Source organism: Protomyctophum parallelum (genome assembly GCF_964188405.1).
Source record: "Protomyctophum parallelum genome assembly, chromosome: 14".
NCBI lineage: Eukaryota > Metazoa > Chordata > Actinopteri > Myctophiformes > Myctophidae > Protomyctophum > Protomyctophum parallelum.
This window is the reverse complement of record NC_139709.1, coordinates 37088981-37103996: the sequence shown is the minus strand read 5'-3', so window position 1 is coordinate 37103996 and position 15016 is coordinate 37088981. Positions and strand designations below refer to the sequence as shown.

The window sequence follows — 15016 nt, the reverse complement described above, 5'->3', positions numbered from 1 at the left end:
GCTTCGTTATGGACGCCGGAGATAGGCACAGAAAGAATAAGTGGCATTACGACTAAATTGGGAGAAAAAGAGGTAAAAAAAAGTGTAAGATTTCTGTCTGATTCTCTCCATGCCGCCACCCCCCCCCCCCCCTCTCTCTCTCTCTCACTCTCTCTCTTTTCCCCCGTGGAGGATAATTGCCGTCGGTCGGAGAACATGCTCCGTCTGTGGATCATCGAGGCGAAGGATCTGCCGCCGAAGAAGAAGTATTTCTGCGAGCTGTGCTTGGACGACGTGCTGTTCGCTCGCACCACCAGCAAGCCTCGCAACGACTGCCTGTTCTGGGGAGAGCACTTCGACTTCTGCGGCCTGCCGGCTGTGCGCAGCGTCACCGTGCACGTCTACCGCGACAGGTAACTGTTACCAGAGCCTCCTATTGAGAGTTGCGCTAATGAAGGGGGGCAGAAAGCAGCGCCGGTCACATGGTTCATGTAACTCCAAATAGTGACAAACGCCCATAGAAGAACTGGCCCGATGAAGTGAATGGAGATGACGCAACTCTCCTTAAAACACATTCTGTGCCAAAACTTTTTGATACGTTTTTAGCAGCCTGTGCCAGAATGTAATATTACGTTTTTATTACAAAAGAAAAAAAAAAGAAAAGAAAAACTAAATCCCATTCCTATAAATGTAGCGTAGTCAAGATACATGCTTTGTCCTTAAATTGGGGTGTGAAACTCACAAGTATGATGTATCCAAAAACATATACAGTATATACAAATTTACTCAAGTAAATGTACTTTTTACTGTACTACTCTCCAGCACTAATATGCAGAGACAAAGTCCTTGATTCTTGAATCCTGATGATTGAATATTGAATCCTGATTCTTAAATCTTGAACCTCGACAGCGACAAGAAGAAGAAGAAGGACAAGAACAACTACGTGGGATTGGTCAACATCCCAGTTGCCGGGGTGACGGGACGACAGTTTGTGGAGAAGTGGTATCCAGTGAGCACGCCCACCACCAGCAAGGTCAAAGGTGAGAGTCAAGAGGCTAACCCCACCTCTCTAGGATTAGATTCAGGGTTATAATTTAAGTAATTTATTATTTAAAAAGCACACCCGTGTGAAGTGAGGGGTGCTCTTATCATTTCATTATCAGTTTGAACTGTTGCCCTCAGGTCGTCGGCTGAGGGTGCCCACTACAAAGACTAATCGGTTCAAACTATCCTTTGTCCCGGCTGCTATTCAATTGCTGAACAGCAGATAGCACTTTATTCTTGCCTCTTTGCACATACTGCCCACTAATGCACTTTGCTGACTTTGCTACTAATTGAATGTCATGAATTCTCTGTCTCTAGTGCCCTGTTCTTAGATCTTAGTCTTGTATTGAATGTTGTTGTTGTGTGTATTTTTACTATGATCTGGCTGCAAACCAATTTCCCGCAAGGGACAATAAAGCTAACCTTGAACATGAACATTGAACTACATCATCTCATGAACAACTGAATTTATGTGATTGGTTAGCCGATTTTCTCGTCTACATATGACGTAAATTTAATGTTTGCGTTGCCACAAATTTACGTCATAGTTGAGGCACATATGACCTAATTTCTTCTTTCATTGTCAATGGAAAATATGAGACGTGTGGGGACAAATGCTGTAAATAGGAGGGGCTAGGGCTCCTGAAAAAAAGAAAAAAAAGATTCATAATTTATCCCTGTTTTAGGCCTTTTGTTTTTATTATCAGTATTTGTTTTAATATTGAAAATAGTGGAGCTACCAGATCCTAATGTATCATGAAAGTGACACGTTGAGAGCTGCTAAGGTCTGCTCTTTTGAGCTTGTAGATCGGCTATTTTCTGTGAATGTTCCCCCCAGACTAGAGATGCTAGGGTTGAAGCAGAGTGCATTCCACTCAAAATGATTCCAACACCGGGACATAAAACATCCAGGGGGAGCACGTCAAATTGAATGAAGCATTCGGGCGATACACGGGATAACACTTTAACCCATTTTGACCTGAGATCAGATTCTAAAAATGTCTTCTACATCCTAACAGTTTTATGAAAAAGCTATGTTTCTATGTCAGTGGTTCTTCGATTTTTCAAAAATAGCAGACCTACAAGCTCGTAGCGTGACATTCAGTTGCGCGCTACGAGCTTGTAGAACTTTAGCTGTATTCAGTCAGTGTTATTATTTTCTTCATCATCTTTGCAGGTGGAGGGCCTTCTATCCGCATCAAGTGTCGTTTCCAGACCATCTCCATCTTGCCTATGGAACAGTACAAGGAGTTTGCAGAGTTTATCACCAACAACTACACCATGCTGTGTTCTGTCCTGGAGCCTGTTATCAGCGTCAAGAACAAAGAGGAGATGGCCTGTGCTCTGGTCCACATACTGCAGAGCACTGGACGAGCAAAGGTTAGTTCATACTGCATGGTTTACAGCATTATGCTGCTTTATACTGGTTTAGCAGTATACTACATTATACTGGTTCGTTTTCACTAGTATACTGGTTTATAGTGCATTATACTGGTTTATACATGTTTGTTTATACTGGCTCATACTGCATTATACTGGTTTATACAGGTCCGTTTATACAGGTTTACCGGTATACTAAATTATACTGGTTTACTGTATACAGGTCCGATAATACTGGTTTATACTGCCTTATATCTCATTATACTGGTCCCATTATACTGGTTTATACTGCATTATACACTGGTTTATGCAGGTCAGTTTACTGGTTTTTACTAAAGCAATAAGCCACTAGATGCCACAGTTTAGTATTTTAAGGGCTGAGAGGCAGCTGTAGCATGCCGAAAAACGAGATTTGTTTGTGGAAGTCTTTATAACAGTCACTTGTACTTTTTAAAGATATCGATTGAATTTTGAGAAATTAAGTTGTAGATGTCTTGAAATTTAATTTCTCCAGGTAAGAATATATATCTTATATCTTATTATTTCTATACCATTATCCTGGTAAGATATACATCTTACCATTATGACTAGTGAGTGAATGCAATTTTCACTTGGAGGAATATGATTATGGATATCTACAACATAATTACAGATATGAGTGTGGTTCGATTGAATGTTAAAACGGGCTTGCCAAAGCACACATTCCCTGTGAGACCAATAAAGATCAATCTAGAGCTATCTAACGCATCAAACAATAGCTATTTAATGACTATCCACCCCTCCCTCATCCTCTCCTCTCCTCCCCTCCCTTATCCTCTCCTCTCCTCCCCGTCCTTATCCTCTCCTCTCCCCTCCTCCCCTCCCTTATCCTCTCCTCCCCTCCCCTTCCTTATCCTCTCCTCTCCTCTCCTTCCCTCCCCGCCCTTACCCTCTCCCCTCCTCCCCTCTTTTATCCTCTCCTCTCCCCTCCTCCCCGCCCTTACCCTCTCCTCTCCTTCCCTCCCCGCCCTTACCCTCTCCCCTCCTCCCCGCCCTTACCCTCTACTCCCCACCCCTCACCTCTCCAGGACTTCCTGACAGACTTGGTGATGGCGGAGGTGGACCGCTGTGCGGACCATGACGTTCTCATCTTCAGAGAAAACACGCTGGCCACCAAGGCCATCGAGGAGTACCTCAAACTGGTGGGACAGAAATACCTTCACGACGCTCTGGGTGAGTAGAACTAAAGCTCACTGATGTAGCAGGCGCAGTGTGACTAACACCCTTAGAGTATATATGAATAGAGAGGGCATCCGAGTTCTCCTTCCATCCACTTGCATTAAGTTGCTCAAAAGCGCATGAGGCAATTTCACTCCTCTTTCCGGGTAGGAACAGAGTGCATTCTGGGATGGATTTTCCCCAAACACATGAACGCGCTGCCGTTGAACGTGCACGAACGTGCACGAGCGTGCTGCCGTCGTGAACGTGCACAATGATAGTCAACGGACCAGCACGTTCATGTGTTTGGGGCCAACTGCAATATCAAATTCGGCCACTATGTCCATTTCGCCTCAGGGTTTCCTCTGGGTGCCCTCTCTATTCATATATACTCTAAGCTAACGCCCCATGCCAGGGTTTCTCAAAGTGGGTGCCTCAGAATACATTGGTAATATTTGGAATTTGTCAACCCCTTAGACCCTCTACACTTAGTAAAACAGACCCGAGTTGTACTTGGCGTGTTCTTTTTCAATCTACACCAAATCTCTCACCAATAATAGCCGATCTGCAAGCTCACAAACGCTGTCCTTTTAATGGGAAGGTTTTCCTCGTGACATAACTGTATTTTAGTGGGAATGATTTGCATATTTATGTACCGTAATATGACATAAGATTCAATTGTAATGTAATTCAGGGGTGCCTTGAGTAAAAGAAACTACTGGCATGTTCTGACAGCAAGTTCAGCAATATGTTGTTGCTGTCAGGAAGAAATCTTGTGTCTCCATAATAATTTAGTAGTTAGTTATTATTTATTTTTTGTAAATTAATGCCATACTTTTGTCATATTTTAGCCAATCAAATTCATGTGTTGCTTTGTTTACCCTCCACGTGGAACCATACCACAGCAATGTGGTTCCTAGTTCCTAGTTTACTGGACCACAGCAGCGTTATTTACTGTACTAATTTTACATGCACTATGGAGATCTCTGCATCTGTCAGTCCTTTTATGCCCATATGGAGCTGAGTGATTTGTTTGCACGGTTGCACCAGGTGCCTTGCGTTGATGTTAGACAACACACTCCATATTTGGTCGTAGCTGCATTTTGAAACTCCATATATGGTTATGGCTGAGCCATGATGTCATGAGCGTGATGTCGGTCCATCTGCCGCCCGCCCGCCCACTGGCTGGCTAAAGTTGGATAAGAACATGGTGTAGCGGTGCGTCTCTCTTTCTCCCCCTACAGGGGAGTTCATCAAGGCTCTGTACGAGTCAGATGAGAACTGCGAGGTGGACCCAGGGAAATGCTCCAGCAGTGACCTGTCTGAGCACCAGAGCAACCTGAAGATGTGCTGTGAACTGGCCTTCTGCAAGGTCATCAATTCCTACTGGTAGGACTGTAGAACTGCACCTTAATAACATCATAAGTACACGTTCAATCGTGTTTAGCATAACTCCTAGTTAGTTGGTTCAATTCCTTGAGTCTTGCTCAAGGACACTTATCTGGGGGAGCCCGGGTTCGAACTGGGAACCTTCCGGTCACTCTACCCCTGAGCCACTGTTATGAATAAAATCACACCCGTGTGAACTGAGTGGTGCAACTCCCCTTCCCCCTCCCCCCTCCTCTCCTCTCTCTCTCATTAGCAGGCAACAGTGCAGCACTAATACTATATTTCTGTTTCTGGTAAACAGCGCCCCTACTGGTACTAATAGTCATACTCGTGCTCATTAACCCATTCTGAACGGGAACCCATTTTGGTGTTAGCATCATGTTATGCTTTAGCTATTGAAAAATAGCAGATCTACAAGCTCATATCTATTTTTGAAAAATCGAAGAACGACTGACATTTTTAGAATCTGATCTCAGGTCAGGATGGGTTAATCAGACCAGTGTGTGTCCAGTGGAAACCTTGTATGAATCTGATCTCAGGTCAGAATGGGTTAACGTCACATACATAGGCGGACGACACAGGACACAGACATTGCTGTTCCTCGGAGTGGTTGCACCGCTCAAAAAATAACAGTGTCTGATACTGTTATTAATAATACCAGTTCTGTTATTGAAGCTCATCTTTGTGAGGAGACTGACCTCTACTGGCCATTTAAAATAACTATTCTCCTTTCTCTTAATCTCTCCTCCACTCTGCTCCGCTTCCCTCCCATCACCTTCTCTCCCCTCCCCTCTTCTCCTCCGCTCTCCTCTCCCCTCTTTTCCCTCCAGTGTGTTTCCCAGGGAGTTGAAGGAGGTGTTTACATCATGGAGACAGCAGTGTGTAGCCCGCGGTCACCAGGCGGACATCTCTAAGCGTCTGATCAGCGCGTCTCTCTTCCTGAGGTTCCTGTGTCCCGCCATCATGTCCCCCTCGCTGTTCGGTCTCATGCAGGAGTACCCCGACGACCGCACCTCCAGAACTCTCACCCTCATCGCCAAGGTCATCCAGAACCTCGCCAACTTCGCCAAGTAGGTGGCATGGTTATAGTGCTGAATTTAGAGCTAATGACGTCACGTGCGCGATTTTGCGTGCGCAAACGAAAACGAGGCTTTGCAAAAATACGATGACCGAAACGGTTTTGTGTGTTTACAAAACGAACTTAAACTAACTAAAATCATAGAGAAAATGGATCCATCCATCAAAATTCTTCAAAAATAACAGATCTACAAGCTTGGAGATCTGCTATTTCCGCTATTTATATTACAAAAATAAGACTTGATGAATAACAATCGGGGCAAAAGTTTGACATAATCGTGATATTGATATATTCCCCAGGCCTAATCAAAAGCATGACTTTTGTCCCCGGTCAGGTTCGGTAACAAGGAGGAGTACATGGCGTTCATGAACGACTTCCTGGAACACGAGTGGGCAGGGATGATGCGTTTCCTGACGGAGATCTCCAACCCTGAGACGCTGACCAACACGCCCGGCTTCGAGGGCTACATCGACCTGGGACGAGAACTGTCTGTCCTGCACAACCTGCTGTGGGAGGTCGTCTCCCAGCTAGACAAGGTAGGTGTGTGTGTGTGTGTGTGTGTGTGTGTGTGTGTGCAGGCGAGCATGTGTTCTCACCCCAGTCCTTGTTGATGAACTGCATGGCGTTTATGTTACTCTCACCTCTCTTGACCCTACGTGAGAGAAGCTCAACAACGCTGTCTAACGTCCATTCTAACCCTGCAAAGGCTGTTCCTCGCAGCATGATCCCACCCACCCCAGCTAACCCCCCCTAACAAAACAAACACCCCAGCATGTGCACATGTATGCAACACACACACAGTGACCGCTGCCTTATACTCGAAACCGACGTCAAACTTTATTCGGACAATATCAGTCACCAGAAGCAGGGACGTGTTTTTAATCTAACACGGGTAAAATGTAGTTTGAAGTTCAATAGGTTCCAACTTGAAAACTGTCTGGGGTGTAGATGTTAAAATGACCCCATAAATACCCCTCTAACTGTCTTACTGTTAAGTGTACAACTGTCATTCTGATAAGAAAGTACAGTAAATATGAACTTCTACTTCAAGGCCCACACTAGCTGATCTAGTGTCAAATCCTACTGACTGTCTCCCTCTCGGCTGTCCTACTGTCTTTCTCTCCTACTGTACATGGTCTCCCTCTCGGCTGTCTGTCTGTCTGTCTGTCTGTCGGCTGTCTGTCTCTCGTACACTGGCACTGTTCCATTCTGGTCAAACGGAGTCAGCCATGCTATTATGCATGTTGGCTCACTGGAAACACTCTGCTACACCAGTGGGTTAGACATTTAGAGATTAGAGTTATGCCTAATTTATATTTATGCGTGTTTGTGCATGTGTGCGCGACTGCACATGCATGCGCACCTGAGCGCGCATGTGAGTTCTGTGTCCTCACTGTATATTGCATGGCACCCCCCTATGTTTGATTCTGGAATGGCAGTTAGCAGCATGTTTATTTTCATTCTTTTAACTCAAACTTTGTTTTTGTTTTTCTTCTTCCCTCCACACACACACCTCTGGCCCCTCCTCTTCCTGTCTGTTGCCATGGTTATGCTGTCCTGCACCCCTTTCATCATCACTGCATGCATTCTCCATTTACACACACACACACACAACACGCACACACACACTCAGGGTGAGAATTCCTTCCTCCAGGCGACAGTGGCCAAACTGGGGCCGTTGCCGCGGATACTGGGCGACATCACTCGCTGCCTGGCTAACCCCGCCCCCGCCACGCCCATCCAGCCAATCACGCGGCTCCAGGAACACAGCTCCGCCCACAACATCAGCGGAAGTGTCTCGTCTGGACTTCACAGGATCTTTGAAGAACCCACAGACTGGTAGGCAGACAGACAGACAGACAGACAGACAGACAGACAGACAGACAGACAGACAGACAGACAGACAATGATCAGAATACAAACTAGAAAAAGTGCCCTTCTGGGCACAGTTCTCCACCAGGAGAATAGAAGTGTGTGTGATGTTGAGCAAAATGGTTGAGGAGTAATGTTTTTTTCTTTTCTTATTTTTGACGCTACTTTGAAAACTTTAGAAGCCAATCGTAGCCAATCAGGATGGATTATGAGAAATCAAACAAACCCGTCTTGATCACATGACTATGGAGAGCATGTGTACCGATTTGCGTGAAATTTGGATAAAATCTGAAGGAGGTAATATTAGAAAATGTGTTTTACATATGCCGGCCTCCTGGTGGCGCTATAAAGAGCACATGTGAAAAATTCCAGACACAGATCCGTGCAGTTAGAGGTAAAAACACTAATCGGCCAGTTATAGCGCCACCATGAGGCTGAGTTGAAAATGTTGGCACATTGGCAAAAGTGGCATTTCTTCCTCGGCCTAGTGGGAATGTGCATGCACAATTTCACGGAAATCACACGATGTGTTCATGATTTGCGGCATTTTGTTTGGAAACTGAGCACTCCTGTGAACTTTGGAAGCCAATCTTAGCCAATCAGGATGAGTCTGAAAAATCTGAAAGACCCGTTTTGTTGAATGGCTCTAGAGAGACTGTGTAAACATGTGTGTGATGTTTGAACTAAATCTGTAGGTGTACTGTCCAAAAAATTGTTTTGTACAAAGCAGCCTCCTGGTGGCGCTATAAGAGGCCAATGTGAAACCCTTTGGGCAGAGGTTCAGCTGTGGCATTCAGGGAGTGTGTGTGCTATGGCTGTGATCAAGCCAGCGGCGCCGGAGATTAGCTGTCCACAGACGGACGGACGGACACACACATGGACGGACGGACTACTCTCTCCCCATGCCTTCGGCCTGGTGGAGACAATTAAAGCTGCAAGCAGCACGTCTGTGCTCGTTAGTGGCAAATATCGACCAATCAAAACTGGGAGCAGAGTAACTAATGAAGGACATACATTTTTACAGAGTCCAGTGAGGCTACTCATGACACTCTATGACAAACTGTTCAAAAGTTGTGGCAAATGGTAGAATCTATGACATATCAGACAATCAGAAGAGGGGACGGGGCTAATTGACTAGGAGTCAAGGACTTTCAATCGAATCAAGTGACTTGACTCACAAGTCTGTATGACAAACCGTTGAAAACTTAAAGCAAAAAAATAGGAACTATCAAATATCGACCAATCAGAAGACAATACACCAATGAAGGACAATGACTCTGAACCAAGTCCTATGAAACCACCCACAAGTCTGTACTTACAGACAGATCAGTTCAATACTTCCATCCTGTCTCCCACCACAGCGACAGCAGGGTCAGTACAGATCAGTTCAATACTTCCATCCTGTCTCCCACCACAGCGACAGCAGGGTCAGTGTGAAGTCTCCGGTCCAGAGGATGGGCACCAGAGCCCCCCTGCTTGGCCAGAGCTCCGCCCACAGCATGAGCCTGTCCGACCAGGAGGACAGGGACGGCGTCCTGCCCAACGGACGCAGCGTGTCCATGGTGGACCTGCAGGTAAACGCGTGTCATCTGTTCTAAAACACTGTGCAGGAGGTTGCCACTGTGTCATCTATTCTGAAACACAGTGCAGGAGGGTGCCACTGTGTCATCTATTCTGAAACACAGTGCAGGAGGGTGCCACTGTGTCATCTATTCTGAAACACTGCAGGAGGGTGCCACTGTGTCATCTATTCTGAAACACTGCAGGAGGGTGCCACTGTGTCATCTATTCTGAAACACAGTGCAGGAGGGTGCCACTGTGTCATCTATTCTGAAACACAGTGCAGGAGGGTGCCACTGTGTCATCTATTCTGAAACACTGCAGGAGGGTGCCACTGTGTCATCTATTCTAAAACACACTGCAGGAGGGTGCCACTGTGTCATCTATTCTGAAACACTGCAGGAGGGTGCCACTGTGTCATCTATTCTAAAACACAGTGCAGGAGGGTGCCACTGTGTCATCTATTCTGAAACACAGTGCAGGAGGGTGCCACTGTGTCATCTATTCTGAAACACTGCAGGAGGGTGCCACTGTGTCATCTATTCTAAAACACTGCAGGAGGGTGCCACTGTGTCATCTATTCTAAAACACTGCAGGAGGGTGCCACTGTGTCATCTATTCTAAAACACTGCAGGAGGGTGCCACTGTGTCATCTATTCTAAAACACTGCAGGAGGGTGCCACTGTGTCATCTATTCTAAAACAGTGCAGGAGGGTGCCACAGTGTCATCTATTCTGAAACACTGTGCAGGAGGTTGCCACTGTGTCATCTATTCTGAAACACAGTGCAGGAGGGTGCCACTGTGTCATCTATTCTGAAACACAGTGCAGGAGGTTGCCACTGTGTCATCTATTCTGAAACACAGTGCAGGAGGGTGCCACTGTGTCATCTATTCTGAAACACAGTGCAGGAGGTTGCCACTGTGTCATCTATTCTGAAACACAGTGCAGGAGGTTGCCACTGTCATCTATTCTAAAACACAGTGCAGGAGGGTGCCACTGTGTCATCTATTCTGAAACACAGTGCAGGAGGGTGCCACTGTGTCATCTATTCTGAAACACAGTGCAGGAGGTTGCCACTGTGTCATCTATTCTGAAACACAGTGCAGGAGGTTGCCACTGTGTCATCTATTCTGAAACACAGTGCAGGAGGTTGCCACTGTGTCATCTATTCTGAAACACAGTGCAGGAGGTTGCCACTGTGTCATCTATTCTAAAACACAGTGCAGGAGGGTGCCACTGTGTCATCTATTCTGAAACACAGTGCAGGAGGGTGCCACTGTGTCATCTATTCTAAAACACAGTGCAGGAGGGTGCCACTGTGTCATCTATTCTAAAACACAGTGCAGGAGGGTGCCACTGTGTCATCTATTCTGAAACACAGTGCAGGAGGGTGCCACACGTTTGTATTAGAGCAGTGGTTCAAACAGTTTTCATGTCATGGACCCCCCAAATTGACACTATTCCCCCCCCCCCCTTTTGAAAAGATATGCCAGGGAGTCAGGGACCCCCATAAGAGAAGATTTTTACGGCTCTAGCAGTGATTCTCAACCCGTTAAGGACCCTCCAGTTTAACATGCATTAGTCTACAGACCCCCATTTAATGGCATTTCTATCTCTGAGACCCCAATTTACCGTATATTGTAAAATCACTGTTCATTTTAACTCTGAGAATGTACAAATGGAATCAAATGGACCCGTTAGTGTACACTCTCAGAGTTACAGACCCTTAAGGGTCAATTTGGTTCCAAACTATCATTTAGCTGGCGACTCCCTGGAACTCCCTCAAGGACCCAAAAGAGAACTTTGATGTCTTTCAGGGACTAGGGAGTAGGGATGTCAATTATCGATTAATTCATTAATTGATCATTGATAACCTTATCGGTCAATTAACCGCTTAGTTGAATCTTAATTTCCCTCAATGTCTAACATAAAAATCTACATTTTGCTGATATACAGCACCACGTTGTGAGCTTGTAGATCGGCTATTTTCACTACTACTTAAACATTAGTTTTTAGAGAGTGTCCAGGGGGTATCCGTGAGGTTCCCAGTTTGATCCCGGGCTCCCCCAGAGTTAGTGTGGAAGTGTCCTTGAGCAATACACTGAACCCCTAATTGCTCCCAATGAGCAGGTTGGTGCCTTGCATGGTTTCCTCCGCCATTGGTGTATGAATGTTTGTGTGAATGGGTGAATGTAATACACAACCTACTGTATGTAATCATCTCCTCATCTAGGATACTCACTCTCACAAGGGCTCCCTGGTTCTCCACGAGGTCGCTCCGCCTCGCCTCAGCAGGGGCGGCTCCCAGGCCTCCATCGGACCCCCTCTGCCCCCCCACTCCAACCACCACCTCCTCAACTACCAGCCCGCCGCCCCCCACCACCACTCCACCAGCTCCACCCACTCCACGCCTTCGCAGCCCTTGCTGCACCCGGTCAATAAGGTGGCTCCTCCGGTCAGGGAGGTGCTGCCTCAGAGCGCCCCCCAGGTCCGTCGACCGCTGCCTCCCACCTCCCTGAGCCAACAGCATCACCAACGCAGGTAGGGGCTTCTTTTGATTGGTTCAATACTTAAGTAGCATTATTAGTAACGCACAGGTAGTCAAACGGTTAGGCCAGGGTGTCTATAACAGGGGGACTACAATACACTTTATTTGTAAATAAAGTGTATAGAGCGTCGCAGTCCCGCCCCCCCTCGAGAGACCCGGAAAAGAAATCGCCGTTCATTTACCTCATAGGCATTTCTTAAAGTATTTATTTAAAGACGGTTACGCCGCGGACACTCTTGTTCTGAAAGGGGGAGGGACTGCGACGCTCTATTGCAGTCCTGTTAAAGAGCTCTGGTGTAAATAAAGTGTATTGTAGTCCATTTTAGTCCTGGTGTAAATTAAGTGTATTGTAGTCCTGTTGTAAATAAAGTGTATTGTAGTCCTGGTGTAAAAAGGTGTATTGTAGTCCTGTTGTAAATAAAGTGTATTGTAGTCCTGGTGTAAATAAAGTGTATTGTAGTCCTGTTGTAAATAAATTATATTGTAGTCCTGTTGTAAATAAAGTATATTGTTGTCCTGGTGTAAATAAATTATATTGTAGTCCTGTTGTAAACAGTGTATTGTAGTCCTGGTGTAAACACAGTGTATTGTAGTCCTGGTGTAAATAAAGTGTATTGTAGTCCTGGTGTAAACAGTGTATTGTAGTCCTGGTGTAAACAGTGTATTGTAGTCCCGTTGTAAACAGTGTATTGTAGTCCTGGTGTAAACACAGTGTATTGTAGTCCTGTTGTAAATAAAGTGTATTGTAGTCCTGGTGTAAATAAAGTGTATTGTAGTCCTGGTGTAAACACAGTGTATTTCTCTCTTGTCACCGCTGCAGCCTCCAGCCGCTGTCCTTCCAGAACCCCGTCTATCACCTCAGCAACCAGCATCCCTCGCTGTTGCCGCGGCGACCGGACCAGGACGCGCCGGCGTCCAGCTCGGAGAACCTGAGCACGGAGAGCAGCAACAACAACGACGACTCTGACGACGGGCGGCCGGGTGGCCGCGTGGCGTCCAACAGCAGCCTGGAGGAGGTGGGCAGTAGGCGGAGCACGGCACACAGTGAAGACCGCGGCTCCAACGCTCCCGGGCGGAGACCCGCCACCACGCCAACCGCCGTGGCGGTGGTGCGGCAGGGCGGGGCGGCTGCCGGCACCGCCCACATCGTCAGGGTGGGAGGAGCCGGGGGTGGGACAGGGGGCGGGGTCAGGACCCAGAGGTCGCTCCCTCACAGCTCGTCGCTGCGCAGCAACAGCAGTAGCGTCAATATGGAGCCGGCGGCGCACACGCCAACCGTGCACACGCCGACACACACACCCGTGCAGACGCCCGTGCAGACGCCCACGCACACGCCCACGCACACGCAGCCTGCACCCCGGCCCGCTGTGGACAGTCCTGTACCTGCTAGGAACAAGCAGGCAACACCGCAGGTACGGTGCTCACACACAAACGCACACACGTACTCATCAAGTACTATGTAATTTTTGTTGTGGAAAAGAGACCCCTAGGTTGTACGGCTGTACAGCCTGTATATAAGATAAGGAAGACGGTTGTGCTGTTTGTGAAACAAGCTTGTAAATATCTGGAAACTCAGAGCTTCTAAATTTTCTTTCCTTGCCTTGATCTCCTAACCCCCCCCCCCCACCCCCTCTTTTTTCCCTTTCTTTGTTTTCTTGGAAAAATAACACGATGGGAACTACTGGTATGCACAGAAACTAATTTTGCCCTGTGACGTCCAGGTGCAGTCTCCGGTGGAGTCGGTGAGCATGTCGCCTGTGGAGCGGACGGCAGCCTGGGTGCTTAGCAACGGCCAATACCAGGAGGAGGAGGACACGCCCCCCACTGGAAACACCTCCACTGAAAAGGTACCTGAGCACACCTGGCAATCAATCAACCAATCAATTCATTTTCATTTTATTTATTCCATTCATAATTCTACAATCTACATACTATTTACTTATTCCATTTATGATTTTCTTTTTTCTTTTTCTTTTTTATAATGTTTTTTTCTTTTTTCTTAGACATACAAGGAACATGGTCCATGAAAAAACAACAACAACATCCATGACAAAACAAAACTGACAATAACACTTGTAGGCAAGAGATGACCATATAAAATAATCTAAGTTAAAGAATTAATATATAAAAGAAAAGGGTCCCAGGTTCTAGAAAAAAAAAGAAATTCTGGGTAAATAAATGATGACAGGTCTTTTATCCAGGATGTCGTGACAGGGGGGCTAGGATTTTTCCGTGAAGCAAAATGCGGCGCCTCGCTATGAGGGAGGCTAAGGCAACTGAATCTGCCTGACACCTACTGAATCTGCCCACCACAGCATTTTATATAGCCAACTTTTTCTTTTACATATTCCATATTTATTTTTCATGACCTCTCCTCTCCTCTCCTCTCCTCTCCTCTCCTCTCCTCTCCTCTCCTCTCCTCTCCTCTCCTCTCCTCTCCTCTCCTCTCCTCTCCTCTCCTCTCCTCTCCTCTCCTCTCCTCTCCTCTCCTCTCCTCTCCTCTCCTCTCCTCTCCTCTCCTCTCAGTATGAGCAGGAGATCAGTAAGCTGAAGGAGCGTCTGCGTACCTCAGGGAGGAGGCTGGAGGAGTATGAGCGGCGCCTCCTGGCCCAGGAGCAGCAGATGCACAAGCTGCTGCTGGAGTACAAGTGTCGCCTGGAGGACAGCGAGGAGCGCCTCCGTCGGCAGCAGGAGGACAAGGACAGCCAGATGAAGAGCGTCATATGCAGGTACATCTGCACTAGGGCTGGGAAAACAATATTCTACTTCAATATTCCTTGAATATACCGGGGGGCACGGTGGCACAGTCGGTAGTCTCACAGCTAGAAGGTCCTGGGTTCGATTCCCACTGGGGGTTGGCGAAAGGGCCTTTCTGTGAGTTTGCATGTTCTCCCCGTGTCCCCTAGGGTAGGTACCCTCACAAAAACATGCAGTAATCCTGGTCTCTAAAACTACCTCCCCCTGGCC

The 15016-nt window shown here is 46.8% G+C and overlaps 1 protein-coding gene across 6 annotated transcripts in view; it reads left to right on the top strand.

Annotated features, from left to right (window-relative positions):
* rasal2 (RAS protein activator like 2) overlaps positions 1-15016 on the top strand; it is a 103937-nt gene that overhangs the window by 82749 nt on the left and 6172 nt on the right. For 4 of the 6 annotated variants that reach the window (XM_083782906.1, XM_083782905.1, XM_083782909.1 and 1 more), the window contains 13 exons: positions 172-392; positions 889-1019; positions 2201-2403; positions 3471-3615; positions 4845-4989; positions 5820-6059; positions 6402-6603; positions 7701-7906; positions 9357-9513; positions 11735-12042; positions 12870-13461; positions 13771-13896; positions 14576-14778. In XM_083782906.1, the coding sequence (XP_083639032.1) occupies positions 172-392; positions 889-1019; positions 2201-2403; positions 3471-3615; positions 4845-4989; positions 5820-6059; positions 6402-6603; positions 7701-7906; positions 9357-9513; positions 11735-12042; positions 12870-13461; positions 13771-13896; positions 14576-14778 (2879 nt within the window). The remainder of the gene's footprint in view (positions 1-171; positions 393-888; positions 1020-2200; positions 2404-3470; positions 3616-4844; positions 4990-5819; positions 6060-6401; positions 6604-7700; positions 7907-9356; positions 9514-11734; positions 12043-12869; positions 13462-13770; positions 13897-14575; positions 14779-15016) is intronic. The other 2 variants (XM_083782908.1, XM_083782907.1) reach the window with 1 other exon arrangement.